The sequence below is a fragment of the Mesoplodon bidens genome (assembly GCF_964165515.1).
Source record: "Mesoplodon bidens genome assembly, chromosome: 4".
NCBI lineage: Eukaryota > Metazoa > Chordata > Mammalia > Artiodactyla > Ziphiidae > Mesoplodon > Mesoplodon bidens.
In genome coordinates, this window is record NC_138160.1 from 148,213,235 (window position 1) to 148,240,820 (window position 27,586).

General features: G+C 57.2%; 1 protein-coding gene across 1 annotated transcript in view; it reads right to left on the reverse strand.

Annotated features, from left to right (window-relative positions):
* KDM4B (lysine demethylase 4B) overlaps window positions 1-27,586 on the reverse strand; it is a 140,365-nt gene that overhangs the window by 66,050 nt on the left and 46,729 nt on the right. The window contains 3 exon segments of the mRNA XM_081233490.1: window positions 19,303-19,496; window positions 26,164-26,278; window positions 27,187-27,362. Coding sequence (XP_081089616.1) covers window positions 19,303-19,496; window positions 26,164-26,278; window positions 27,187-27,362 — 485 coding nt within the window.

Here is a 27,586-nt window from a genome sequence, read left to right on the forward strand (position 1 = left end):
CGTGGAAAGTTCGGCGCTGTCAGCTCGGTGTCCCTGGCAACCGCTCCAGGTGACCCCGCGGAGGCTGCAGCAGGATTGGACAGGCTCCATAACTCCGGGTTTAATGTTGTGGAATCGCCGAGGAGGCCGAGAGTGACGAATTCAGGCATCGTTTGCCAGACGCCTTTTTCAGAAAGGCAGTCGTCTGCAAATACCAGGGACTTCGGCGAGAAAATAAAGCAATTTTAGATCCGCTATACAGCCCAGGAGGTAACGGCAGAGGACATGAGACGCATGCAAAGCCACACAATGGTAAAGAGACCGTCCCAGTCCAGCAGTTTCACTGTTCAAACGATCGGCTGACGGGAAGGCTTCCGGCAGTGACCAGAGTCCAGAGGCCACTTTCCAGAAGGAAGTGACCCCCTGGTCTGGGGAGAGATGGGCGGGCTGGCCCTGCCAGGTGGGCGTCTCCCAGCCTCTCCTTTCCAGGTTTCTTCTTTTACACTTGACGTCTGGAGTAGTGGATGTACCCCCTCCAATCACGGCCACCCCCAAAAAGGCAACGTGGAAACCCGCACACCTGGCATAGGCCAAGAGGGAGGCCTGGGGCCGGAGCGGCCAGTGATTGCGTCCAAGACCTGCGTCCTGACACGTGTGCAGGGGTCGGACGTGCTTACGGGGGGCCAGGGACGGACTGAGACTGGACGCTGGAGGGGTGCACCCCTGGCCAGAGGGGGGCGTCCCGTGGACCTTGCTGAGGCCAGGCCAGAGTCCAGTCAAGAAGCTCTGGAAGCCGGGGGCTGTGGGTGCTGGTTGGGCAGAGGCCTCAGTCCAGTGGGAGGGCAGCTCTTGGGCCCAGAGGCAGAGGTGGTTGAAAGGAAACACATCCTCTGCGGGCAGGCTCTCGCCTTGGGCAGGGGACAGGCTGCGTCCATCCTCCCAAGACACTGACCCGGGAAAGACTTCCTGTCTGCAGTGAAGGATGCTATTAATGGTGTCATTTTCTTGGTGTTTTGTTTATTCCCCTGGAATGGCTTGATGGATGTGAATAATTATCAGACTATAAAAGCCAGCAAATGTGCTATTTTCTATTGCTCTAAATCATCAAACAAATAAAGTGTGAAACAGCATTTTTGAATATAATTTTCCCCTCTAATAGCTTAGAATTATTATCAAGAACAATGAAAATAAATAAGCAAATGCCTTGTGAGTTAAAAATTAAATGAGTGTGTCAGGAAGAGGAACATGGGCCATCGTGGAGAGCAGGGACCTGCTTGGGGCCATCGGTTCTGCAGAAGAAGCAAGGGGCTTCAGGCCACGCAGGAGCCCGGGCCTCTGGGTGTGGACTCCCACTGCCCAGTGCCCTCTGGCCCAGGGAGTGGGTGTCTGGGACCACCTCCCAGCGGGGAGGGCTGTGCTGAGTGAGGGGTGTTCACCACGGTACCTTGTGCCCAGCTGACCCCCGGGAGGTCCAGGGAGCCCGTGTACCGTTGTCCTGGGACGGCCACATGAGACCTCGGGAGGCAAGGTGGGTGGGGCTGGCCGCTGCCCTCCCTCTCCCGGGCCAGGGACAGACAATGCCAGATGGGCCGCTGCCTCTCAGGCCAGCAAGAAAACCTGTGGTCCCAGGGCAAGTTGTCAAGACGAGGAACAGGACGCTCCAGTGGAAGGCGTCGCACCCCCAACGGGGCCCAGTTGCTCGGCTGGCCGGCCACCCTGGGCTACAGGACCCGTCAGAGTGGATGGAGTTCCCTGTGAGGAGGGCGTGTTGCCACGGTAACGAGGTAATTCCCACACGCTCCCGCCAGCTGCAAGGGTAATGAGAGGTGATGGGGTCCTGACTCTCAAACCCTGCTGCCCATCCCCAAGAGGCCCCCTTGGCCTCTGCCAGGGCCCTGCAGAACCGTTTTGCTCGGAGCCAGGTATGAAGCGCTATAATTCGGACTGTATCTGCTCCCCGAGATGTGTGTGACTCTCCCCCGGGTGACAAGAGCGCTCAGGATTTCTTCCATCGCCCAGCCTGACAGCTTCCACCGGCACGAGGCTCAGCTCCCCGCCCTTCCTCTCTGCTGAGGAGAGCGTGCCAAGAGCAGGGGTCCAGCCAGGAGCCCTTTGGAAATGTCAGTTCAGCCCGACGCGAGTTGGAGGGTGAGGAAGTTAATTTCACAGTGTCTGCACAAGGCCGGGGCAGACAGGCCCCTCACCGTTTAACATGCTATAATGACAGCGACGGAAACAAGAAGGCAGAGTCCACGGGAAGTGCCGAGACCACATGTCACGTTGGAGGCCACCTGGCACAAGTGAGCCGCCGGCACGGGCCCAGGAGGCCATGGCAGCTCCGAATGCCAGCGGCCCCCAGCGCCCCGTGTGCTGGGCATAGGGAAAAGCCGTTTTTTATTGCAATCCTCAAACACACGCCCTCTCTAGCTACGCGTCAGTGGGACAGTCCTGGCGCGCTGCCCCGTGGTCTGGGCAGCCAAGCAGAACGAGCTGGTCACGGAGCAGGCTTCCCCTCGCCCCCGAGTTGCCCAGGCGCCATCTCTGCACTGGTTAGAGATGAGCTGGGCCAGAGCAGCCTCTCACTCTGCTCCTCCGCAGTGAGGAGTGAAAGGGCCCAGAGAAGCACAGCCACAGGAGGTCTCCCCTAATGTGATCACCATGGAGACGAGCCACAACACGTCGAAGCACTGCAGGTGACTTTTACGTGCAGCATTTACATTAAATTCCAAACCATTCTGTATAAAAAATTCTTAGGACTGCCCTGGTGGCATGGTGGTTGGGAGTCCACCTGCCAATGCAAGGGACACGGGTTCGAGCCTTGGTCCAGGAAGATCCTATATGCTACGGAGCAACTAAGCCCGTGCGCCACAGCTACTGAGCCTGCGAGCCACAACTAGAGACAGCCCACGCACAGCAATGAAGACCCAAAGCAGCCAAAGATAATAAATTTTTAAAAAAACTTTTTTTTAAAAGAAATATATTTTAAAAAAATTCTTAGCCATCCAGGACTAGGAGGGACCTTCCCACGGTCACAGTTCAATGTGAGGCAGGAGAGGTACTCTGGAAAGTTGGGGGCAAGGCAATCCACAGCACCGCGCTGAAGACACTAGCCAGTGTAATAAGTCAAGAAAAAGATATAAGGGGAGTAACAATCAAAAGGGAGAGACAAACTTTTTCATGTCAAGTAATATAACCTTCTACCAGGGAAAACTAAGAGAATGAGCTGGTGAATTAAGAACTAAACAGTCCAGCGAGGATGCAGAATAAAAAAAAAAAATCAACAGACAGCCAGGCTTCCTCTGCACCAGAAAGACATTCACAGAAGACTATAAAACCCACTAAGGTGAACCCTATCCCTTGTCTAGCGGTCCAGAGGCAGGAATTCCTCACCACAAACAAAGGCAAACATAAACCTGGGCGTGTACTGGCCACTGACAGAATCGCAGAGTTTGGTCCAGAGACGGAAGTGCTCTCCGGGAGGCTGACACCGCCAGGAGATGCAGCCCCTCGGTGTCTCTGTCTGGAGTAGGACAGGGCAACAAATACACAGGCAGGCCTCGGAGTTGTGGCGGGCTCAGTTCCAGACCACCGCAATAAAGCGAATACCACAATAAAGTGAGTCACACTAAGTTTTTGGTTTCCCAGTGCATAAAAAAAGTTACGTTCACAGTACTGTACTGTACCATAGTCTAACAGTGTGCAATAACAGCATTATGTCTAAAAAAATAGTGCATATACCTTAATTTTAAAATGCTTTACTGCTATAAAGTGCTAACCATCATCTGACAAGGCAGGGTTGCCACAAACCTTCAATTTGTAAAAAATGAAGCATCTAAGAAGCACAATAAAACAAGGTGTGCCTGTACAGCAAAAAGCCCCCTTGCCCCTGCCCACACCTTTCAGTACAGGAGGTAACAGGTGTGACCGTGACATCGCCGGGTGACTCCAGGTACACACGTGGCAAGACTAGTTTGTCAGGTACGAGCAGGCCTCATCATGACAGTTCAAACGTGAAAGACGGACTACTAACAGTCATGCTGACGGCAGGGTCAAAGGGGGATGAGTGGTCACCCGGTACCAGGCTGGAGAAATAAAAGATGTTAGAAAAAGCAGACAGGCTCGCCCTTGAAACACGAGGGAGCAGGTCCAAAGGCCGGGCAGGACAGCCCTGGAACCACCGAGATATCCCGCAGTCCCCTGCCCCACTGGGAGGGGAGGAAGAAGAGCTGTCACCTGCCCAGTTTGCCCGGGAGGGGAGGCTGCAGGGCACCTGGCCCGGGGGAAGGAGGGGAGACTAAGCCCTTCCCTAAATACTCAGGAGAGCAATCCAGCCTGGTGGGGTGGGTCCCCTCCGCGTCCCTCCCACCCCGTGCACCCCCATCTGGCCACCACTGCACAAAGGAGCTCGACCTGGGTGGCATGGCTCCCTCCCTGAGAGCGACTGAAACTGCCTGACAGCAAAAGGATGCCTGCCCTGTTTCTATCAGGAAATCCCATCTCACCCTCCGAGGAGGCTGTTCCACAGGGGGCCGCCTCCCTCATTTATCCAAGTGCCGGGGCCCTTTATGTGACAGATACGAACACTTGCTGGGGAGACAGGATCAGCCCAGGACCAGGGTGGCTTGTCTCTAGGATAGAACCTTATTGAGCTGCGGTGGTTTTATCTTTAATGGATCGTTTTACGGGACAATAGGTGATGGAATTTGGTATCTCACACCAGGAGTGTCAATGATTTCAAGTAATGACATTTTTATTGAAACGTGCAAGAGATAAACAAAGTTCAGGGAGCATCCAGAGAAAATGGGGCGTCTCAGATGGGGATGCCGGCTGACGGGGATGCCAAAGGACCAGCCTGCTGGCAGGACCAGGAGCTCTGCAGCCAGAGGGGCCGCCCAGGCTTCTCAGGGGGCTGGAGAAGTGGGGACGCGCCCTGGGCTCCACGCTTGCTCGCCTGCAGGCTGCCCCCACCTCCCCGAGGTTCCCAGGGAAACGGAGTGGGTGAGCATCCTGAAGGCCCCCCAGCTCTAGGGCCCGGTTCACGGGAGCCCATAAGCCCACTTTAATTAAGGAACAGACTTTACAAGGTGAGCAGTGTTGAGCTGCAATTAAATGCTGAAGTGGAGGTACCTGATCCCTGGCCCGGGTTTATTTCAGGCCCATGAATTCTTTTTGTTATAGACAGGACGGAAAATGCCAAGTCACTTGTGGGCTGGGTTTTGAAGCTGTGGGGGGTCCTTCTCAGGTGAGGTTTTAAAAGGCAGGCGGGGGCTTCCCTGGTGGCGCAGAGGTTGGGAACCCGCCTGCCAATGCGGGGGACACGGGTTCGAGCCCTGGTCCAGGAAGTTCCCACATGCCGCGGACCAACTAAGCCTGCGAGCCACAACTACTGAGCCTGCGCTCTAAAGCCCGCGAGCCACAACTACTGAAGCCCACGTGCCTCGAGCCCGCGCTCCGCAACAGGAGAAGCCACCGCACCACAACGAAGAGTAGCCCCCGCTCGCCACAACTAGAGAAAGCCCGCGCGCAGCAACGAGGACCCAATGCAGCCAAAAATAAATAAATGAATAAATTTTTTAAAAAGGCAGGCGCCCATCAACATAATCAACGCAGCCTCTAGTGGGAGCTGGGGAAGGGCCTTGTGCTGCCAGCGGGGGGGTGGGGGGGTTGCGTGCAGGGGGTCGATTTGTGGGGATGCAGTGCTGGGAGCGCCCGGTGCTGCTGGTAAAGCCACCGCTACTTCCCCCTCGTCGAACTGGCCTCAATTTCCACCTGTAAGTTGAAGGGCAGGCAGCTCCCATTTCGCCCAGGACCCATGGCCTGCTTATGCTCCCCCGCCCCCGATTTGTTTCTGCTGAAACACACAGGAGGGCGGGAACAGGAAAGAACAGAGGGTGGTCCGCTGAGAGTGCACGAGCAAGACTTAAACAGCAGGGGCCACGCTGGGACATGGAGGCTAGCTGCGGGGAGCTGGGGAGGGTGGCTGGGAGTCCAGGTCTGCCCTCGGGCTGAGAGAGCCGGGGCAGCTTCAGTGCAGGGAGGCGCCAGGCCTATCAAATCACTTCCCGTGTCCTTGATGCTTTTGTGCTCATCAGCATGCACACCCACAGATGCGTGAGGCCGCTGAACCTCATGTGGACACACACTGACAATGGAGGGCCCCGGCGATTGGGAGGACAGGCCCGGAACTCTCCCTGCCCCACCAGAGGGGGCCCTGGGTGACCGTGACTTGCCCCTTAGCTATGGGACTGGCTCTGGAGAGCATTCAGGTGACGGCATCTTTACAAGCAGGTCCCGTGACCAGCAGTTCCAGTCTCCGCATGTAAGACCATCAGGGTCTCAGCTGACTGCCCAGAAGGTGAAGGGCACAGGGCCCTCGGGGTCACTCTCGGGGTGGCTCTGGGCCCTGGTGCTTTGCGAAGGGTTAAGCTCACATATAGGTTAAGCAGGGGAGAGCAAACAGACCAAGCTGGAGGGGAGCTGCTGCAAGAGGGCCTTCAGCACGTCTCATCCCGGGGATGAGCCTGCTGGTCCCCGCTCCCCAGCTCCCGCTGCCGTGCACACGTGAGAGGAAAACACAGCCTTAGCCAGATTTTGAAGCAAAGCTAACAAAGACTCCCTCAACTCACAGATTTGCAGGAATCTCCCTTCTGGGGAGCTGAAATCGGCCGACAGCAACCTCTCCAATACGGGAGAGATCTGCCATGGAAACCAGACCCTGCACACAGAGCAGGAATCTACAGAACGATGGGGAGGGTGAGTGACTCCAGGCCAGGACCGCATTGGCCACAGACCCCCGATGCTTCAAGCAACCCCTCATCCAAACACAGCCAGTGGGAGGATCTCAAGATGGGAACAATGCCCGGCGAAGCCACTTCTCTCAGAAGAACTGACAGTTTCTTAGAGCGGTGGGATGGGGAAGGATTCTGGCGACCGGCCTGGCGCTCCAGACTGGAACCAGGAACGCCGGCGGGGGCTGGTTTGGCTCCTGCTGCCCTAAAGCAAAAGTCCTGCAGTCTCGCAAGCGGCCTGAGCCAGCAGAGCGCTATATCGTTCCAACCCCAAAGCGCCCACTTTGAACAAAAGACTCCAAAATGAAGGGCCATCTGCTCCTGCCAGACCAAGCCAGCAGGCTGTGTGACAGGCCAGCCACGCCTGCGGCCACGAGTAACACACAGACAGGAGATGACTGCGCCCACAGAGGCAGGCTGGCCTGCCCAGGCAGCGAGGGCTACCCCGACCTGCCTGCCCAGGGCTCCCACACCCATGCCTTGGACCTTCCCTCCCGCGGCTAACATCCCCCTGGAACGGTGGAGTAACTCGCGTCTCCCTGCTCCTGGCCTGGCCACCTGCCCTCCAGCGGAGCCCTCCATGGGCTGCCCTGCTGCCTCTCCTCCCACAGGTCTCAGCCCAGCGCCTTCCCTGCCTCCATCTCAGGGGTCCCGCTGCCGCGTGCCACCCACATGGCCCTCCATGCCCACTCGGGGGGCACACCATAAGCTCCTGCCCTGACACACGGTGTCTGCCCTGGAGTGGTTCACGCTGGGTCCAGAGCGGGCACTTAGCCAGGGTTTGAGCTGACCCATCTCCTTCTACAACCTTGAAGCCACCTTCGTCCATGGTACCAAAGCTACAGCTCACCTGCCCCTTTCCAGCCCTCTGCCCCCGTACACGCAGTCAGACTACGTTTCCCAGGCTCCCATGCTGGAAGGTGTGGCCACGTGACCTGGCGCTGGCCAATGAGATGTGGGCAGAAGCCACGGACCTGCCTCCCTGGCCCGCCCATCAAAGTTTCAGGAAAACGGCCTCCCCCTGCCCCACCTAGACGCCTACGCCCAGGGTGACCTCAGAAGCCGTGCACTGAAGGTGGCTGAGCCTCTGGTGGCCTGGGTCCCTGGGTTTGTGCAGCATCTCCTCCATCTCCCACAAGAACCTGCCGGCTTTGATTTCAGCTCAGCAGGGCTTCGCTCAGTGATGTTTTGGGGACTCTAATAAGAAAAGGGTCCACCCTCTCCCACGCCTGCAAGCTCAGTCCACCTTTGCCAACTGGGACGCCCCCTGTCCCCACGGGGGAGCGCCTGGGCACGCACTCCCAGAACCCGCCGCCCCTTCTGATTTGCAGGAGGACACTCCGAGGGGCAGGGCGGAGCAGTGGTTAGGAATGCAGGCTCACACCCGTAGCCTGGGCCCAGCCCTACCACTCCCCAGCTCTGCGGTCTCAATCTGGTCCCACGTGTGAAGGAGGACGGCGTGGGGCAGTGGGCGAGACCAGGAGTCACTCCAAGCATAGCCTGGCACACAAGAAGCATCGGAACGTGGCCACCGCTACCACTATGTCTTCTCACATTGTCACACTGTCACGTACAGTGACAGATTCTTACACGAGCAGCAGGTAAAAGATGACACGATGTTTGCCCCAGCCCCAAACTGGAAACAGCCCAAATGTCCACCAACAGTGGAACAGATAAACAGGTGGAGGCGTGGTCACACAACAGAAAACGCTGCAGCGTGAAAATGGATAAACTATCACCACACACGGCAGGGACGAATCCTCCTCGCAGACAGAGCAGAAACGCAAGAGACAAATCAGTCCGTGTGCGTGGGGTTCAAACCCAGCCATCACTCAGCCGTGTCTCCCAGAGACACAGACACACAAAGAAAACGGCCCAGAGAAGCAGTGACACACGGGCCATCAGAAGCAGGAGGACGGTCCCAGCTCTGCGGGGTTGGGGGAACAGGGCCGCAAAGGAAGGGGGCCCAGGACAGAAAACGAGGGGGTTCATTTCTCAGCAGCGTTGACTGGAGAGTCATTCGATAAACTGTATGTATGTATCCATCTTTCGGCCACGTACAATATTTCACGTATTTTTCTGTACCATGTAACGTCTTAGGATAAAAACATTTACTGAAAAGGGAACACACCATGACAGACATAGTCCTCAGGTGCCCCTGAGGCTCACATCCCTGCTCTCGGTCATTCCAACATCCCTCTTGGTGCTGCTGGGAGGGGATCTGGCTGTTATAATTAAGGCCCCAAATCAGCAGATCCTATAATTGGTGGGTGGGCCTGACCTAATCTGGTGGGCCCTGGAAAGGCATCGGTCCCTAAGTCAGAGGGGCCAAGTATGAGGGGACCCTCGGTACCAAATGGACCTTCCCCAGAGCTCCGGGTATGGGTCCGGCCCGCCGACACTCGACTCTGCCTCTGAGGCCGTAAACCGAGGCCCCGGCAGGCCCATGCGGGGGCGCTGAGAGCCGGTCACCTCAAGCCATCTGTCTACGGGATCAGCTATGCAGCAGTGGAGAACTAAGACTGCCCAGCTGGAGGGAGGAGCAAAGAGATCAAAACTGTCTGACAGAAGGACGCCAGATCGTCCACATCTGTCCGATTTGGGTACTGGGCTGTTCTGTTCATTATTCTCTTTCCTTTTAATTTGAAGTATTAAAAAAAAAAAAAGAAAGAAAGAGTACACTCCAAAGAGGACAGTACAGAAAGGGGGGAGGTGTGACTTTCCAGTAGAGACACCTGAGCAGCACGACCTCAGCCAGGGGACCGAGGTCGACACCAGCAGTGATGAGCCCTGTTGACGGCAGGCACCCCGAGACAATGGACGAGATGGCCCCTCATGCGTGGTCCTCCTCCCGGCACCCAGAGCCCCAGCTGTGGGAGAAAAACACCAGACAAGTTCCCACTGAGGAAGATTCTACAAAATCTCTGACCACAGTCCTCCTCAAACCCATCAAGGGCATCAAGAACAAGGAAAGTCTGGGAACCCTCCTACACAGTTGGTGGGAATGTAAACTGGTGCAGTCACTATGGAAAACAGTATGGAGGTTCCTCAAAAAACTAAAAGTAGAACTACCATATGATCCTGCAATCCCACTCCTGGGCATATATCCAGAGAAAACTCTAATTCAAAAAGATACATGCACCCCTATGTTCATAGCAGCACTATTCACAATAGCCAGGACATGGAAACAATCTGAATATCCATCGACAGATTAATGGATAAAGAAGATGTGGTACATATACACAATGGAATATTACTCAGCCATACAAAAGAATGAAATAATGTCATTTTCAGCAACATGGACGCAACTAGACATTATCATACCAAGTTAAGTAAGTCAGAAAGATAAAGACATACCATATGCTATCACTTGTATGTGGAATCTAAAATACGACACAAATGAACTTATCTGTGAAACAAAAACAGACTCACAGACATAGAGAACAGACTGGTGGCTGCCGGGGGTGGGTGGGGGCGGGGAGGGAAAGATTGGGAGTTTGGGGTTAGCAGATGCAAACTATTACATATAGAATGGATAAACAACAAGGTCCTACTCTATAGCACAGGGAACTATATTCAATACCCTGTGATACACCATAGTGGAAAAGAATATGAAAAAGAACATATATATGTATAACTGAATCACTTTGCTATACAGCAGAAAGTAACACAACATTGTAAATCAACCATACTTCAATAAAATAAATTTTAAAAAATTAAAAAGAACAAGGAAAGTCTGAGGAACCATCACAGCCCAGAGAAGCCCGAGGAGATGGGATGCCTGAATGTCACAGGGGACCTGGACAGGGTCCTGGGACAGAAGGGGACACCAGGGACAAACAAGGCAAACTGAATGAAGCAGGACCCTAGTCAACAAGAATGTACCCATAAGGTTCATTAACTGCAACAAATGTCCCAGCCTCATGTAAACTAATAAGGAGGCTGGGTGTGGGGTGCATGGGAACTCTCTGTACTGTCTTCTCAGCTTTGCTGTAAAATCTAAAACAGTTCTGAAAAATAAACTCTTTCAAAAAGAGAGAGAGGGAGTACACCACCAAAACAGTGGATAAACAGACCAGCCTGTGACAAACACAGAAGGAACAAGGAAACAGTGGACCGTTTGCACCAGGCACCCTCCGTCATGAACCCTCCCACCCCTGCTCACCAAGAAGCCAATTTCCAAATCCATCAGCTGCACTGCTGCCCGGCTGCCCGGCTGCCCAGGCTCATGGCAAGGCATGAGATCATTGGGAATATCAGCAGAACCCCCCACTCAGCCTCATCAGCTCTGGAGGAGAGCATATGGTGAGATTTTCCTTCGCAGAAGGCTGACCTTCCTCTGCCGAGCGTGATGTTAAAATCACTTTGCACTCCCTGAACGAACACCAACTGTGCCTGTCCCCGCCAGCACTGCGAGATTCAAGGAGGCAGCCTGCGGAACGGACCCTGCTGCCCGGTGAGCGGGAGCCCCTGGGGGAGCACTGGGATTCCCAGGTCTACGATCTGCCCCGAGCTGCACGCAGCACAGGTTGTCACCTGACGCAACTGTCTGGCTTTGCTGGGGCAGCACCAGGCTACTGAGTTTAGTGCGGCCGAGGCTGGCAAGAAGCAGTCAGATGTTTGGGCTGATCTGTGGTTCAAACCATGCTGTGTCACGCTGCACAAAAATCCTCTGAAGTTGCCTGTTGTCGCACCCGCCAGGTTAATTAATGATGCCATCCTATCCTCGTAGCCTGATGACACGATGCCCCAATTTGAGACTCCAGCATCAGGAGTTAATTTTCAAATGCCAAAGCCAGCTTCCGGTTTCAGATTTCCGGCACAATCCTGACAAGCAGAAAGGCTGGGCTGTTGGCATCGGGGGCAACAGTGTGGTCCCGACAAGAGCGGACCGAGGGCTCTATGAGGAGGGCGGGGAGGGGTCCCGGGGTGGGGGGGTAGTAACACGGCTGTGCTTGCCATAAGCCCCCGGGTGCTCAGGCCCTCCTGGGCATGTGCTAAACCACTTCTCCCAGTGCTGCGCCAGCATCCCCGTGCTGCTGAGCTCCAGGGTGTGTGCGCGGCTGCAAAGCCCAGCTGGAAGAGACAGCTCCCAGCAGGGGCTCTAGGTCACCTCGCAGAACGCCAGGTCTCCAGTCTTCTGGGCATGGTCCCCGGGGGTGGTGGGCGGGACCCTGTGGAGGCCAGACTCACGAACTGCCTGAGTGAGGAGACACACTGTCCTTTCCTGACTAGATGCATGCATGTATGCTGCTACACACGCAACTCGAGTGCACAAGCATGCACACTCCAGGGTGACCCAGCACCGAGGTCCCCCCAGGTCTGAGAGGGTTTCCAGGATGCGAGGCTTCCGGCTCCAAAGCTAGGAAAGTTGCGCTGGTCACCCTAACGCCAAGGTGACCATGCACCCTGGAAGGAGGCAGTGGGCACACGGGTCAGGCACACAGGGAATAAATGACAAGCAGGCCTGCTGCTGTGGCCAGAGCCACCATCAAAAGAGGTGACGGAGAAGGCGCCCCCTGCTGCCCACAGCCCTTTGCGTCAAACAGTGAGTGCACAGCGAGCTCCGGACCAAGGACCCACGAGCCGGGAAGACAGGCCTCGGCTGGTCGTGCTGTTTAGGACAACAGCCATCTTCTCTCAGAAGGAGGATCCTTCTGCAGAGACACAACCACCGCCATCATAAAACCTCCAACAAGCAGCTTCAGGCAAGGCTGCGTGGACTGAGGACAGACTCTGCCAGGGCTGCTAGGTCCAGTATCTCCGCAAACAGATTCAAGAAAGCTTGGGGCCTTGGACAGCAGGACCCTGCCACCTATCTGTTGTCTTTTAATAAACAGGGGTCCTAACACCTCTCTACTCTCTCTCTGGCAGTCTGCTCCCAGGAAGAGCTCTCTGCTCAAAAACATTCTTTTTGTTGCTGGATTTCTGGTCACCATGGCCCAGGGGGCAGGGCAGAGGAAGCAGGAGCCTGCTGGTTTCCCCAGTGTGTTCACAAGGTACACACCGAGACTCCCTGCATCATCCCGGTGGGTCTCCTCCCCTGGCCCCCCAGGTGCTGCGGCCATGTGGAGCTGCTGAGCGAAGCTGCTTGGCTGAGCTGCGGCGCCTCTCTCCCCAGAGACCCAGGAGGAAAGGAGGCAGAGCCTCTATCTCACGCTGGCATCCTGTACAGGGATGGGGCGCAGTGCTGGGAAGCTAAGTTACCAAAGCCAATCTGTGCAGCCGTCACACTCCTACCAATCTCCACTCCAGATGGTGCCCAGCCAGCCCTCCCGCCACCGTGGGGCAAGACGGGGCCGCACCTGAGTCAGGGAATGGCCCCTGATCCCCACCGTGCCAGGCTCTCAGAAGCCACGAGGTCACCCAGGGACCTCCTCCGGGAGTCACCAGCGCTCTCCACCACAGGCCTTCGGAGCTGCTGCCTGCGGTCGCTTTGCTCGGCTCCATCAATCACCAGAATTCCCAATTCTGCCACCGGGGACAAAGCAGAGGCCCTGGCGGCCGCCTGGCATTGTGGTCCAGCAGTGCCACCTGTAGCCAGAGCCAGGGAGCCTGTGGCCGGGAGGAGGGTGGGAGGCGCCTGTCCCCTGGGGCTCACTGGGGTGACTATTCAACACCGACAGGGAGCACGTCTGGGCAGTGGGCTGAAGCCGCCTGGGGTGGGCCTGCAGGGAGGTCCCGAGGGGCTGGGAGGGTGCCCATCAAGGGGGAAGGGAGCAGCCCAGCAGCCCCACCCCGCCCCCGAAGGAGCAATAGACCCCTGAATCCTGAGCCCAGCACGCCCAGCCTCTCTCCCAAGCTGCAGCCAGAGAGAGAGAGCAGGAAACACAGGAGCTGGGCCACATCTGCACACCAGCTCATGCCCCTCCTGTGCCCCACGGCAGGGAGCACATGCCCTCAAACGTGCACGTGCGCACACACACACATACCCATGCCCACGCATGCACACACACTCACACACGCGCAGGCACACCTCCGGAGTACCAAGTGCAGGCCGAGATGACTGCCTGCTGGGTGTCAAGTTTCCCGGCAGCAAAAGAAAGGCTGCCCGTTCCCTCTCCTGTGAAAGCCCCTGAGTGAAAATGCTGAAGAAAAACTGCAGGTGCAATGGAATCAAAAGGAGAAATTCTCAATGCACCCTGGTGCAGCGCTCAGGCTTCTTAAAGGTCAGGGAGGGAGCGAAGCTCTGGAAAAGGCTCCCCGGCCACCTCACCAGCAGCCCCTCCACCGACTGCCCTCAGGGATCCACCCATCACACCCCAGGACCGTCCACAAGCCAGGGGGGCTCCGTGCCCTTTGTGGGAGCACAATCCAAGAGACTCATCTCCCCTGCCCCCCGCCTTGGGGCACCTGACACCCAGGCCAACAGAAGCCAGAGGGTGGGAGGGGCTGGGGAAGCCGAGAGAAAACCAACTGCAGGACCTGTCTGATGGCCAAGGTCACGGCCCAGACAATCCCCACGGGGAACACTGTCTGTCCCGTCCTGGGGCCCTCTGGTGGCATGTCCTCCACCCACCCACATGTGGGCACACGGCAGTGCTGCGTGTGGATAGAACCCTGCGTCTGGGCAACAGCGTGAAACGACCCCAGGTGGGTGTGTCACACGCTCATCTATGGATACAGTTCCTGGTGACATGCTGCCCACAGGGACCCAAAGGGGCCGTACCAGGGGTGGGTATCGAGGGAGGCCCGGCAGACAGAGCAGCCCCGGGACGGCTGACCCAGCGCCACCCACGGGCTCCAGGGGGTCCTCTGGATGCTGAGCCCGGTGCCCTGCACCCAGGCCCGGCCCTGCGGGAGGAGGCACCCTGAACCAGGCAGAGCTGCTCTGCCTGCCTCCCCAGGCCCACGACCTCCTGGCCTCGATGACCAACCGTCCGGGCCGCTGCAAGGCTGGGTCTATTTTAAATACCCGTCTCTAAAGGGATCTGAAGCCCTCACGTGCTGCGGATATTCTTAGCCTTGCTGCCAGAGAGCGCCGCACAATGCCGGCCTTTCGGAGCAAATTCCATGCTTTTATCGACACAAGGCTGTGAGCGTCACTCTGACACACAAATCACACCACCAAAGTAGCAACAGACCCAGAAAGGCTCCAGAAGACGCCGTAAACCTGAGTAAGTTGACACTTTCCCCAAAAAAAGTGCTACTGAAATACCCCGAAATGGTTGCGATCAAGCTACTGCAGACACAAGAGCACGGTGTGATTCGGGAGACAGACGTGGGGACGGCTCTGCCGGAGACCCCGCCCCACAGGGCCCAGGGGAAGGCAGGGAGCAGGGGCACCACCTTCCCAGGGATTCTGAGTGGCTCCCTGCACCCCCAGCCCAGGGACAAGAGGACACCAAACCAGCCCCCGCACCCCACCCCTGCAGAGGTCCACGGTGACCCAAGAGGGAGTGCGGCCTCCACACAACGTAAACCTCCGTGCACGGGGGCTCCCAGGGGCTACGGGGTCGCTGTGCTCTCAGAACCCTGGTCTCCTGACAGCGTCCATCCCCACCCTGTGCCAGGCCCCTGCTGGTGATGGGGACATTGGGTGGAGGGGAGGGACACCGAGGGCCCTGCCCCATGGGGTCCGAGTCTGGCAGGGAAAGACTGACACCAACCTCAGACACGGCCAGCACGTGGTCACTCTGAAGGAAGAGCATGGGGTGTCCTGCCAACATCGGGGGTCCCCACCCCAGTCCCGGGGAGAGAGCAGGAAGGGCTCCAGCACGGTGGCTCAGCTGAGCTGGCTGGGCACCAGGAGTGGGACAACAGGGCAGGTGGCGCGGAGCCCCTGCAGCCTCACTCGGGCATCATGAGGGACCCCCACGTGCAATCCCACCCCTTCAGGACCAGAAACCGAGATCCAGGTCAAGTGCCTTCCGGAATGTTCTTCCCATAAGGAATCACCACTGTGGTCAATGTGACCCTTCTGGCTGCTTCCCCAGCATCTCAGGAATCGGGCTGTGGGGCAGGGGGAGGCGGGTGGTGGGTGGACAGCAGGGGCCACCCGAGCAAACCAGGGGTGCAGCTCAGGGGGCAGGGGTGCTGCGGGCTGTCCTGGGGAACAGGCAAGCGAGGAGAGCAAGGCGCCGGCCCTGTCACCCAGGGGCTGCTGGTCCTCATGTTCCCAGCATCCTGTCTCTGGGGGACATTCCTCAAACCCAGTCCCACTGTCTTCCATCTGCCCTCGATCCCAGCCGCTTCTCAAGAGGCCCCCAGCTGCTCACTCCTCCCTGCCCCCCCAGGCCACGTGTCCCCAGAGAACACACTAGGGCCCCAGTCTCCCGAGGCCTCCCCATCCCCAGGCAGGCCTGCATCTGAAAGCTCAACCTTCCTTGCCCAGCAAGTGCGGGGACCCAGCAGCGGCTGCTTGCTTACTTTTTCTGTTTTCTTTCTTTCCTTTTTTTTTTAAGGAAAAGGTGGGTTTTCTCCCCTTCGGACCCCTCTGGCTGGGCGGCCCTGACCAAACCCAGGGCTAAGAGTTCCCACCGCCCAAGGGCAGAGGCTCCCTCACCCCCTGCTGCTGCTTCCAGGGGGCCTTCGGAATATCACTGCCACAGCCGCTCGGAGGAGTCTACAAAAGGATGAAAGAACCTGGGAAATTTCCAGCAGCCCACAGAGCCAAGCCAGAGGGAAGGGCGGGAGCGCCATCTAGCGGCCCTCGGGGCAGCCGCGCTGGGGCAGGACTGGGACACGGCCACTCAGAGACCGGGGCAGACGTCCCTCCCACCACCACCCCACCCCATGAGACACGGCCCAGGCCAGCGAGCTGGGCCCAGCAGTGAGCATGCGCACACACACATGCACGCACACACACACAGGTACCTGACAAATACACACACACACAGATATCTGACACTCGTTGCACATTGGTACCTGATCCACACATATACACAGACTTATATACACAATACAGACATACAGATACCTGACAAACATACACACACATATACATCACACACACAACACACACAGATACCTAACACACACTCACATACACACACATAGGTACCTGAGACACATATACACACTTATACAACACACACATACATACGCTCATATGCATACTCAGACACACACACGTGTATACACTCACATACACTCATATACACTGACACACATTTGTATACACACATACACACAAACACAAACACACGCATACATATACGCAGAAACATACACTCACATACACTCACACACCCCCTCAGACACTCACTCACTCACACACACACACACACACACACACACACACCCTCACACGCACGCATGCAGCCCCAGCCTGCGGCTCTATCTGCACGGGGAGCCTGAAGGCCACTCACCTGCACTCAGCCCGCCAGGCCCACGGGGAGGACGCTGCTGTGCGGAGCGGTGGGCAGAGCCCCCAGGGAAGGGGCAGGTCTACTGCACCCCACAGGTGTGGGCCTGGCGCAGAGCAAGGGCCCCTCCCACAAGGCCTGGACTGGGGCCTCCATGCAGTCCCGGCCCAGCCTTGCCGTGAGGAGTCGGGAGGGATGGGGCGGCCACGCAGTCACTGGGGCCTCCCGGGCAGCTTGGGGACAGCACCCTGACCAGGAAACCCCTCCACTCGGTGCGCAGGACCACACTGCAGGCGTGAGGCTCAGGCCTTTGTTCAACCACCATCACCAAATACATCAATCTCTCTCCAAATCTTTCCCCAAAGGCAAATACCTCCCCCACAGAGGTTCCAATGATCAAGGGCTCACGTAAAGCCACAGAAGGCCACAAAAGGGAGAGGAGTGGATTGAAAACAGGAAGCCCGTGGAATTGTAACAGGATCCCAGCAAACACACAAAGTAGCACCACGCGAAGGCCAGAGGGCCTGTGGCCAGCAGAATAACGGCCCCAAAGATGGCCACGGCCTAATCCCGAGACCTGTGGACATATCACCTCATGTGGCAAGGGGGACTTTGCAGAAGGGATTAAGTTAAGGTCCCTGAGACAGGGATGACCCTGGATTCCCTGGGGAGCCCGGTGTCATCACAGGGTCCCTCATAAGAGGAGGCGGGAGGGTCAGAGGCAGAGAGAGATGGGAGATGCTGCGCTGCTGGCCGTGAGGATGGAAGACGGGGCTGCGAACCAGGGATGTGGCACCTCTGAAGCTGGAAAAGGAGGGAACCGATGCTCCCCTGGAGCCCCCGGAGAGACCAGCCCTGCCCACACCCGGATTTAGCCCCGTGAGGCAGAGTCAGCCTCCTGGCTCCAGAACTGTCGGAGAATAAATGCGAGCTGAGTTAAAGCCACCAGATCTGCAGTCCTTTGTTACAGCAGCCCTGGGAAACTCACACATGTCCCCAGCCTTCCCCGCCCATCTGAGTGGGAACCGCTGCCAGACAGCGGGGCAGGGGCTTCACTCGGTCCACGGCAGAGGCGAGGAGAGGGTGGTCACACGGCCGACGGCCGACAGGGAGACCTGGCTTCCCACCCGGGTCTGCTGCTCAGAGGGCCTGCTCCCGCCCCGCAGCAAAGGGCCCCAGAATGTCCCTGTTGACTTAAGGGGGTAGGGGGCCCTCCCCCAGGCCGGCAGGCACAGGCTCAGCCACGTGGGGCTCAGCTCTCTGTTGGGACAAGGCAGGGGCGCCTTGGCCAGCGTCCGCCTGGGTCCCTGCTGGGTGGCCCCCCCCAATACAAAGGTGAGGGTTCACTGGCTGAGCTGAACACCTGTCTCTGCTCCCCTGAGCTGCGATGATTACTGTGACAACAGAACCTTCTAACAGCTGGGGAGAGGCAGGGCGATGCGAAGCCCCCAGCTCAGAAGTCTCTGCTGAAAACACAGCGAACAGGGGCCTCCCTGGTGGCGCGGTGGTTGGGAGTCCGCCTGCCGATGCAGGGGATATGGGTTCGTGCCCCGGTCCGGGAGGATCCCATATGCCGCGGAGCGGCTGGGCCCGTGGGCCATGGCCGCTGGGCCTGCGCGTCCGGAGCCTGTGCCCCGCAACGGGAGAGACCACAGCAGTGAGAGGCCCGCATACCACAAAAAAAAAACAACAAAACACAGCGAACAAAGACGGCCTCCTGCTGGCCCCCTGGCAGAAGCTGCGTGTCAGGGGAGTGCTCAGCTGGGAGATTCCAGAACACGACCACCTTGGCAATCTGACCCAGCCTGGGGGACCCGTTGCTCACAGAGTGCCCTGCAGGGCCCAGCATGCCCGCCCACACCCTGCAAACAGCTAACCCCATCCCCCAATCTGGGGGCCAAGAGGGAGGTGAGGGGAGGCTCAGGCACAAGGCCGCCCGCTCCCCAGGCCCGCGGCCCTGGGAGGCGCTACCGGAAGCCTGGCAGCAGCCACATTCAGTGTAAGGTGCTCTGAGCACAAACCACAAGCTCCGGGGATCTGGAAGCACGTTTCTGGGGGGCGTGTGTGCCCTCATCTAGCGGGGGCTGGGCCGGCGGAGCCCCCCACCCCGACCTCTGCCTGCCCCGCCCGACAGCCCCAGGTGCAGCCCCAGGAGCCACGTGCAAGGCCTCCCCCCCATCCCCACCCATCGGGCAGCCCTGCCCCCCTCAGCAGCGGCCGCCCCTCACCAGGACTTGGGCTCCCCGAAGTGCAGGTAGTTGATGCTGTACAGGTCCATGTCCTCCGTGTGCCAGGCGAAGGTGGTCTTCCACATGCCGAAGTACAGGTAGGGGGTGTTGACGCCCTCAATGATGGTGCCACACTCGCGCTCCACCATGTCCAGGATGGTCCGTAGGTTCCCGATGTTCCACTGGGCCACGTCCTGCATGGCGGCGAGCACATGGTCAGCCTGCCGGCCACCCCAGGCACCCAGCCTCCCCCACCATCACTTGCCCCCAGATGCCGGCAGTGAGACACCTGCGTCATTCCCTCCGAGCCTGGGCCATGGTGTGACCCCTGCCCAGGGCCCAAACAGCATTCTGCCCCACACCTGCCTGCTTCCGAGCTTCGCCCACCCCAGGGTCCAAAACCCACCCTGGGCTGCGCACACCCCACAGGCACAGGCCTTCTGCCCCGGGCCAGGCGGTCAGGCGAGGCTTCCCTTGGATCCCACGTTGAGCTGTGCGTGAATCATGGGCGGGGAAGGCCACGCTGTGGCCACGGTTGGTGGTGAATAATTCACGTGCTTTGAAGTCAGTGACACAGAAGGAGGAAAAACATGCCGAGCGGGGCTCCCAGCAACGTGCCAGACAGGCCTTCCCGCACCTTCCCACAGCGGAGACAGGGACAGCACTCAGAGCCAGGCAAACCAGCGAGGGATCCCCACCCACCAGGCTCATCTATTCCTAACGCCACAAGCAAACAAACCTTATCTTGTCATAAGAGCTCGTAAAACATGCTTTCATTGACTTCCAGTCCCCGGGGAAGCCTCAGGGCTGCTGAGATGCTGCGTGCACGGCAGCGTTCCTGCATGCCCCAGATCCACCCAGTGCCACCCACCGCATCCACGTTTTAGGCCCGACTTGGCAGGTCGGTCTTTGCAAGGTGAGCTGTGGCCAGAGCCCAGGACACGGAGGAGGGCCACGATCAGACCCCCACCACGAGCACGAGAAGCCCAGGGTCGCCTCAAGTGGAAGATGCCCAAGACTAGGGGCACCAGCAACCAGTCGCCTCCCCAAAGCCCTGTCCATTTGCCACCCGCCCCCATCCAGCCCACATGGACAGGGGACCCGGGGTCTAGACTAAGCTGGGCGATAACTCATCATGGGCCAAGTCATTCTCTGCTCTGGGCCTCAGTTTCCCCTCAGTACAAGGAGACTGTTGTACTAGGTCAGGCACGGCAAACACATGGCGCCAAAGCCCCAAATCCTCTTCCAGAACCCAGGGCAGGCTCACCCACTGAGCTCTGCCTCGGCCCCGCTGAGCCTGCACTGGGCCTTGGAGCCCTTCGTGGGGCCGTCACTACAACCGTCAGCAGCACGGGAGAGCAAAGCCAGAGGTTCTCAAGGGACAAGCCTCCAATTTTTGAATTTTTATTTAAAAACAAAAATTTGGGGTCCTCAAGGGAATGAGAATATAAGCCATAGACTTGGAGAAAATATTTGTAAAACATAAACAACTGTTAACCAAAATATACAAAGAACTCTTAAAACTCAACAATGAGAAAGCGAACAATCCACATAAAAACTGGGCCAAAGACCTGAACAGACACTTCACCCAAGAAGATACACTGATGGCAAATCAGCACATGAAAAGACGCTCCACATCATCAGGGAAATGCATATCGAAACCACAATGAGGTACCACCACACACAGATAAGAATGGCCCAAATCCAGAACACTGACACCACCAAATGCTGGCGAGGATGTGGAGCAACGGGAACTCTCATTCATTGCTGGTGGGAATGCAAAATGCTCCAGCCACTCCGGAAGGCAGGTTACAAAACTAAACATACTCTTACCATACGCTGCAGCAATTACGCTCCTTGGTATTTACCCAAAGGAGTCGAACGAAAACTTATGTCCACACAAAAGTCTGCAACGGCTGTTTACAGCAGCCTTATTCGTAATTGCCCAATCTTGGAAGCAACCAAGATGTCCTTCAGTAGGTGAACGGTTAGATAAACCATGATATATCCAGACAATGGAATGTTATTCAGATCTAAAAAGACATGAGCTGTCAAGCCATGACAAGACACGGAGGACCCGTAAACATTGGGTTGGCCAAAAAGTTCGTTTGGGTTTTTCCGTAAGATGTTACATGTGACTAAGTGGAAAAAGCCAATCTGAAAAGATTATATACTGTATGATTCCAATTATAGGACATTCTGGAAAAAGGCAAAACTATGGAGACAGTAAAAAGATCAGTGGCTGCCAAGGCTTGGGGGAAGTGGAGTGATGAACAGCTGGAGCACAGAGGCTTTTTAGGGCAGTGACACTATTCTGTATGACACCATTAATGGCGGATACTTGCCATTATACACTTGTCCAAAGCCATAGAAGGTATGACACCAAGAGTGAACCTGAATGTCAACTACGGACCCTGGGATCAGAGTCCCAGACAAGGGACTCAATGTAACAAACGCGCGGACAAGGCATCAATGTAGCAAACGCACGGCTCTGGTAGGGACGCTGACAGAGAGCGAGGCTGAGGGCGCAGGGGAGCAAAGCACGTATGGGGACTCTCTGTATCCTCCTCTCAATTGCGCCGTGAATCTGAAACTGCCCTAAAAAAGATACCTATTTAAAACGGTAACAACAATTATCATTATGACTACTGTTATTCAGGACCCCACCCAGCACCAAGACTACACGGTGGGGGAAAGAATAGCCTTTTCAATAAATAGTGTTGCAACAACTGGTTGTCCACATGAAAAAGAATGAACTTGGACTCCCTCTTCATACCATATAAAAAAACTAACTCAAAATGGACCATAGACCTAAATGTAAGAGCCAAAATTATAAAATTCTTCGAAGAAAACATAGGGGCAAATCTTCACGACCTTGGAATTGGCAAAGGACTCTTAAATAAGACACCCGAAGCACAAGAAATAAAAGAAAAAATAACAGAAAAATTGGACTTTATTAAAATAAAAACTGCCGCGCTTCAAAGAACACAACCAAGAAGGTAAAAAGACAACCCACAGAACGGGAGAAAATACTCACAAATCATTTATCAAGTAAGGGACTTGTATCCTGAATGCATGAAGAATTCTTACAACTCAATAATGAGAAGACAAATAACCCAATTAAATATGGGCAAAAGATCTGAATGGACATTTCTCCAAAGAAGATATACAAATGGTCAATCAGCACATGAAAAGACCCTCGACATCATTACCACCAGGAAATGCAAATCAAAGCTACAATGAGATACTACTTCACACCCGCCAGGATGGCTAAAATAAAAAAATACAGAATATGACAAGTGTGGGTGAGGATATGGAAAAATCAGAACCCTCATGCTTGCCTGGTGGAAATGGAAAATGGGGCAGCTGCTTTGGAAAAAATCTGGCAGGTCCTCAAAAAGTTAAACACGGAGTTACCATGTGACCTGTAATTCACCCCTGGGTAGCTGTCCAAGAGAAATGAAAACACATGTCCACACACAGACTTGTAAGTGAATATTCAAAGCAACATTATTCCTAGTAGCTAAAAAGTGGAAACAATCCAAATGTCCATCAACTGGTGAATGGATAAAGAATATATGGTCCATCCATACAGTGGCATATTATTTGGCCATGAAAAGGAGAGAAGCACTGATACTCACTACAGCGTGAACAGACCCTGAAAACACGATGCTCAGTGAGAAAGCCAGACACAGAAGGACACACAGTGTGTGATTCCATTCATATGAAACGTCCAGAACAGGCAAATCCACAGAGACAGACAGTGGGTTCGTCATTGTCAGGGGCTGAGGAGGCAGATGGGAGTGACTGCTAATGGGGATGGGGCTTCTTTTGGGGATGATAAGAATGTTCTAAAATTGACTGTGGTGATGGCTGTACAACTCCGTGAATATACAAAAAAACACTGAATTACACACTTTAAATGGGTAAATGGTATGGTATGTGAATTATATCTCAATAATGCTTAAAAAAAAACAGTAAGTCTGATAATCAACAAATAAATAAACCAATCCAACTAGCACTAACTTTCTAAAACTCTCCATGGAAAAGGACAGTTCATTTGACAATCAGGCGTCTGACTCCACACCCACCTGTACACGAGCACATGAACTTCAGTTATTCCATCCCATCAGGCTGCTGGGGTCTAATTCCCTTCACGATCCATAAACCGAGCAGCAGAGCCGCAAGCTGGGATCGGGCTGGCGGGTGGAGCTGGGCAACACCAACCCCCAGGCACCAAGGTCCACACTGTGGCCAAGTCAAGAGGACAGCTGGCCGAGGTCACAGGGCATAGCCAGCTGGGGCCACCGGTCAGACAGCCTAGATTCTAACACCTGCTTGGGACTGGACACAGGGAGTGGGACTCGGCAAGTTTCCCAGCCACGGAGCCTCGACGTCCCCGCTTGGAGTTGCGGGGAAATCGCCTGGTTCTCTAAGGACTAAACGTGGTGTCTAAAGAACAGAAGCGCAGGACTTCCCTGGTGGCGCAGGGGTTAAGAATCCGCCTGAAAATGCAGGGGACACGGGTTTGAGCCCTGGTCCGGGAAGATCCCACAAGCTTCGGGGCAACTAAGCCAGTGCACCACAACTACTGAGCCTGTGCTCTAGAGCCCGCAAGTCGCAACTACTGAGCCTGCAAGCCACAACTACTGAGCCTGTGTGCTGCAACTACTGAGCCCACACACTGCAACTGCGCACCTAGAGCTCGTGCTCCGCAATGAGAAGCCACCGCAATGAGAAGCCCGCACACCACAACCAAGAGTAGCCCCTGCTCACCGCAACTGGAGAAAGCCCGTGCACAGCAACGAAGACCCAACGCAGCCAAAAATAAATTAATTAAATTAAAATTTAAAAAAAGAACAGAGGTGCCTTCCTGCCCAGGACCACACCAGGCCCTGCCTGCAGAGGCCCAGGGGAAACAGCCCTCCTTGTGTTGAGACCAGACGTGTCCCCAGGGACACCCACCGTGGTCCTCCTGCCCGAGCAGCTTCCAGGAGGAGCCGCAAACACAATGAAACCGGAGAGGGTTGGAGGCCCAGCACTGATCCTGGGCTGCCAGGGAAGGTGGTCTGGGCCTCGGCGGCCTGGCGTGGGAAATGGGGGCCCTGGAGGTTGGCCCCTCTCCCCGGGCCTGGAGGCCCTCGAAGAAAGCAGAGAAGCAGGGGGAGCAGTAGACAGGCCGCAACGGGCCCCAGGAAGCCCTGGGGCCACAGCCCCGCCAGGCCCCCGTCAACCCGACCCAGGAACTTCTGCACTAGCCCAAGGGCGAGCTGGCCCACAGTGCTAAAACACACCTGTATAACCACAAAACCTGCCACGAACAAGGTGACCAATCCTGGCATTCAGAGGTGCGCAGCCGGGAGACGGCGAGGTGCGCCCAGGGGCGGGTGCCAGCGGGAGTCGACGGTTAGGGACCTGGGCTGCAGCGCGTGCGATAGGGCCTCTGCGGCCACGACCTCAGAGCAGGCGCAGCCCTGCTCCCAGGGGCTGCGTGCTCGCTGGGAGAAGGCCTGGCCTTGCAGGTCATCTGACCCTTTGGGATCAAGGCCAAGAATGTGAGCTCAGGGTCCGGGACACGCCCACTGAAGGACTGCCATGTGCCCGCCAGGCCCCATGTTATTGATGGGGAAACCGAGGCCCAGGAAGGAGGAAGCAGGACAGGGGCAAACTCGGTCTGGACCCCCGGGGCGAGGGCGTCTCCCTGTGGTTCTGGGGGCAGTGGGTGAGCTCACTTCGAGCTTGACCTGCATCTTCCAGGTAACAAACTAACGCCCTCGGAACCATGCACCACAAAGCGGACCCACTAGTGGAAGGTCCGGACCCAGGTCAGCTGGGCTCCGTGAAGCCGGTGAAGCGAAACACTGGCAGCGACTGGTGTTGGGACCTGAGCGGCAGTCGTTTGCTTCCCACGCCTTTTGGGAATCACAAGCCGCCTCTTCTAACAGGCTCCTCCCCTGGGCACCAAGGAGGGTTCCAACCCTTCTCAGAGGGGGACTTTATTCCTGCCCCGACCTCCGTGCTGCCCTCAGGGGAGAAGGGCTGAGTGGACAAGAGTCTTCCCCCCAGATGACCTTCAGAGGAACGACCGGGGGCAGCACACAGGGAGGCAGAGGGGGCCCCCAGGGAGTGGAGAGGGCCAGGTCCTAGCCCAGGGCACCCCATGCAGCACACACCCAGGAGAGAGTCAGGCTTCGTAGCTTTGAAATTAACCCCAGTAGATCCAACCCAGGGTTATCCGAGGTCCCATAAATATTTATAAATTGTCCCCCGCAAAACACGATCCCACTCAAACCTCCCTCCGTTTGACACCAGCACCCTCGGGGACCTCGGCATCAAGCCTCGACCAGGGCCTGTCTTGCCCTTGGACAGGCCGTGGGCAGCAGAGGCCCAAAGGCCAAGGAGCGGGGTCCTGCCAGCCCAGCACAGGGACTGGACGTGAGTGGACCCAGGGGTGGCCTGGAGGGCTGAGAACTCGGGCTTCCAGGTTTCCAGGAAGATGGAGTGATAGAAACTTGAGAAGAAAAGCATTCAAACAACCGAGAATTCAGAGAGGCCCCTGGGAGAAGGGACAGAATGCTCGATGTCATCTTTTTAGAACCGCTTTGTGGCCAGGCCGCTAGGTCAGCGGCCGAGCGTGGGATCAGGGCAGGGGGGCAGCACTATGACCTGGCAGGGAAGATTCTACAAACCTCTGGCTTCTTCTTTTCATCCTAAGCTGGCTCGTGCCTGCAACCAGAGCCCAAACAGAAGGCCCCGTGGAGCTTTCCGTGTCATCCCAGCCTCTGTGGTCCAAGATGGAGCCCGCTCGCCCCCCTCCACACCTCCACATCCACGGGGACACCTAGGGGCCTCAGTACTTACCTCATCGTACAAGGAGCCACTGATGTCAGCCCCATAGATGGGCGACACGAAGGTGAGGTTCTTCCAGTACTTGCGCTCCAGGTCATCGAAGTCCTGGTGCCGGGGGGTGCAGTACCTGGGGACAAACCGAGCGTGTGGGGCTCAGGGCACCTGCCGGACACACCAAGGGAAGGGCTCTGCTCAGATACCCGCCCTCCCGGCAAGGGCACGGCCCCGGAGCCCACGGATGAGCTGTGGTGACTGCCAGGCGGTGAGGTGGATGGACGGCGGGGGGGCAGCCCTGCCTGGAACGGTGCCCAGGGGTCCCGTCTCGCCAGCTATCGGGGCCCGGGGCCCCCAGGTCAGACCGCACGCCAGGGCCACGGGAGCCGGAGGAGGGACCTGGGTTTTGACTGTTCTTGTCCTCCTACCACCCTGCAGACACCGACAGGCACCGTGGTGGCCAGGGGCAGCGCAGGAGGGGACAGACAACGCCTGCCCTTACAGGACGCTTGTTTGAGAGAAAAGAGACTGCCAGAGATGCACAGACGATTTCAGCGACTGAGGGGGGCTGGGAGCTACACAGAACAGGGGGAGTGAACAGCGGTGCTGTGTGCCAGGGAGCGTGCCCGCGTGCCATGAGTGCCCACGACGCGCCCGTGAGCTCCCGGGAGTGTGTGCATGCCCGAGTGTGCCATGGCGAACCAGGCACTTGGGGAGACGTTCCAGGGAGCCCCTCTCTGGGGAGGTGCTGTCAGAGCCGAGACGTCCTGGGGGAGGGGGGAGGCGCTCTGGGGGCAGGGGACACAGGCAGGCCCTGAAGGGCCAGCCCCGCAGCCAGCGCTGAGGGCAGCGTGAGGTGGACAGCACGGCCCTGGGTCGGGTGAGGGTCTGGATTTTGCCCCTAAGAACCGGGGGACTGTGAACCGGGGGTGCTGAGGCCCACCCAGGGCACACAGAGAGGGATTTGTGGGGGCTGCGTGCGCCCCTCCCTCCCCACCCCGAGCTGGCATTTTGCCCGCCACGCCACCCAGGCCCGCGTACTTCTCACTATTGGCCAGGCGTCGGTACTCCCCAACCGTCATGGCCTTCTTCTGGATGTTATACTGCGTGAAGAGGCCCGACTGGCCCGTCACCACCTGCTGGATGGGCGCCGGGATGACCACATCGTCAATGTCGTCGTACGTCTGCCGCGGCTTCCACTCCTTCGGGGGGATGATCTGCGAGACGGAGCAGGAGGGTGGTCAGCGGCGCCTCCCCTGGGCTCGGCCACTCGGGACTGGGTGAGGGGCAGGGAGAGCCTGGGGGCACCTAGCACCCCCTGTCCGTGTCACCAAGCTCCCAGGAGACCCGGAGCCAGGCCTATCTGGGCACCACGCAGCAGGGTGGGGGGCTGTGCCTGCCTCTGCACAGGGCCAGGGCCTGGAGAGGTGGGAGCGGCCCC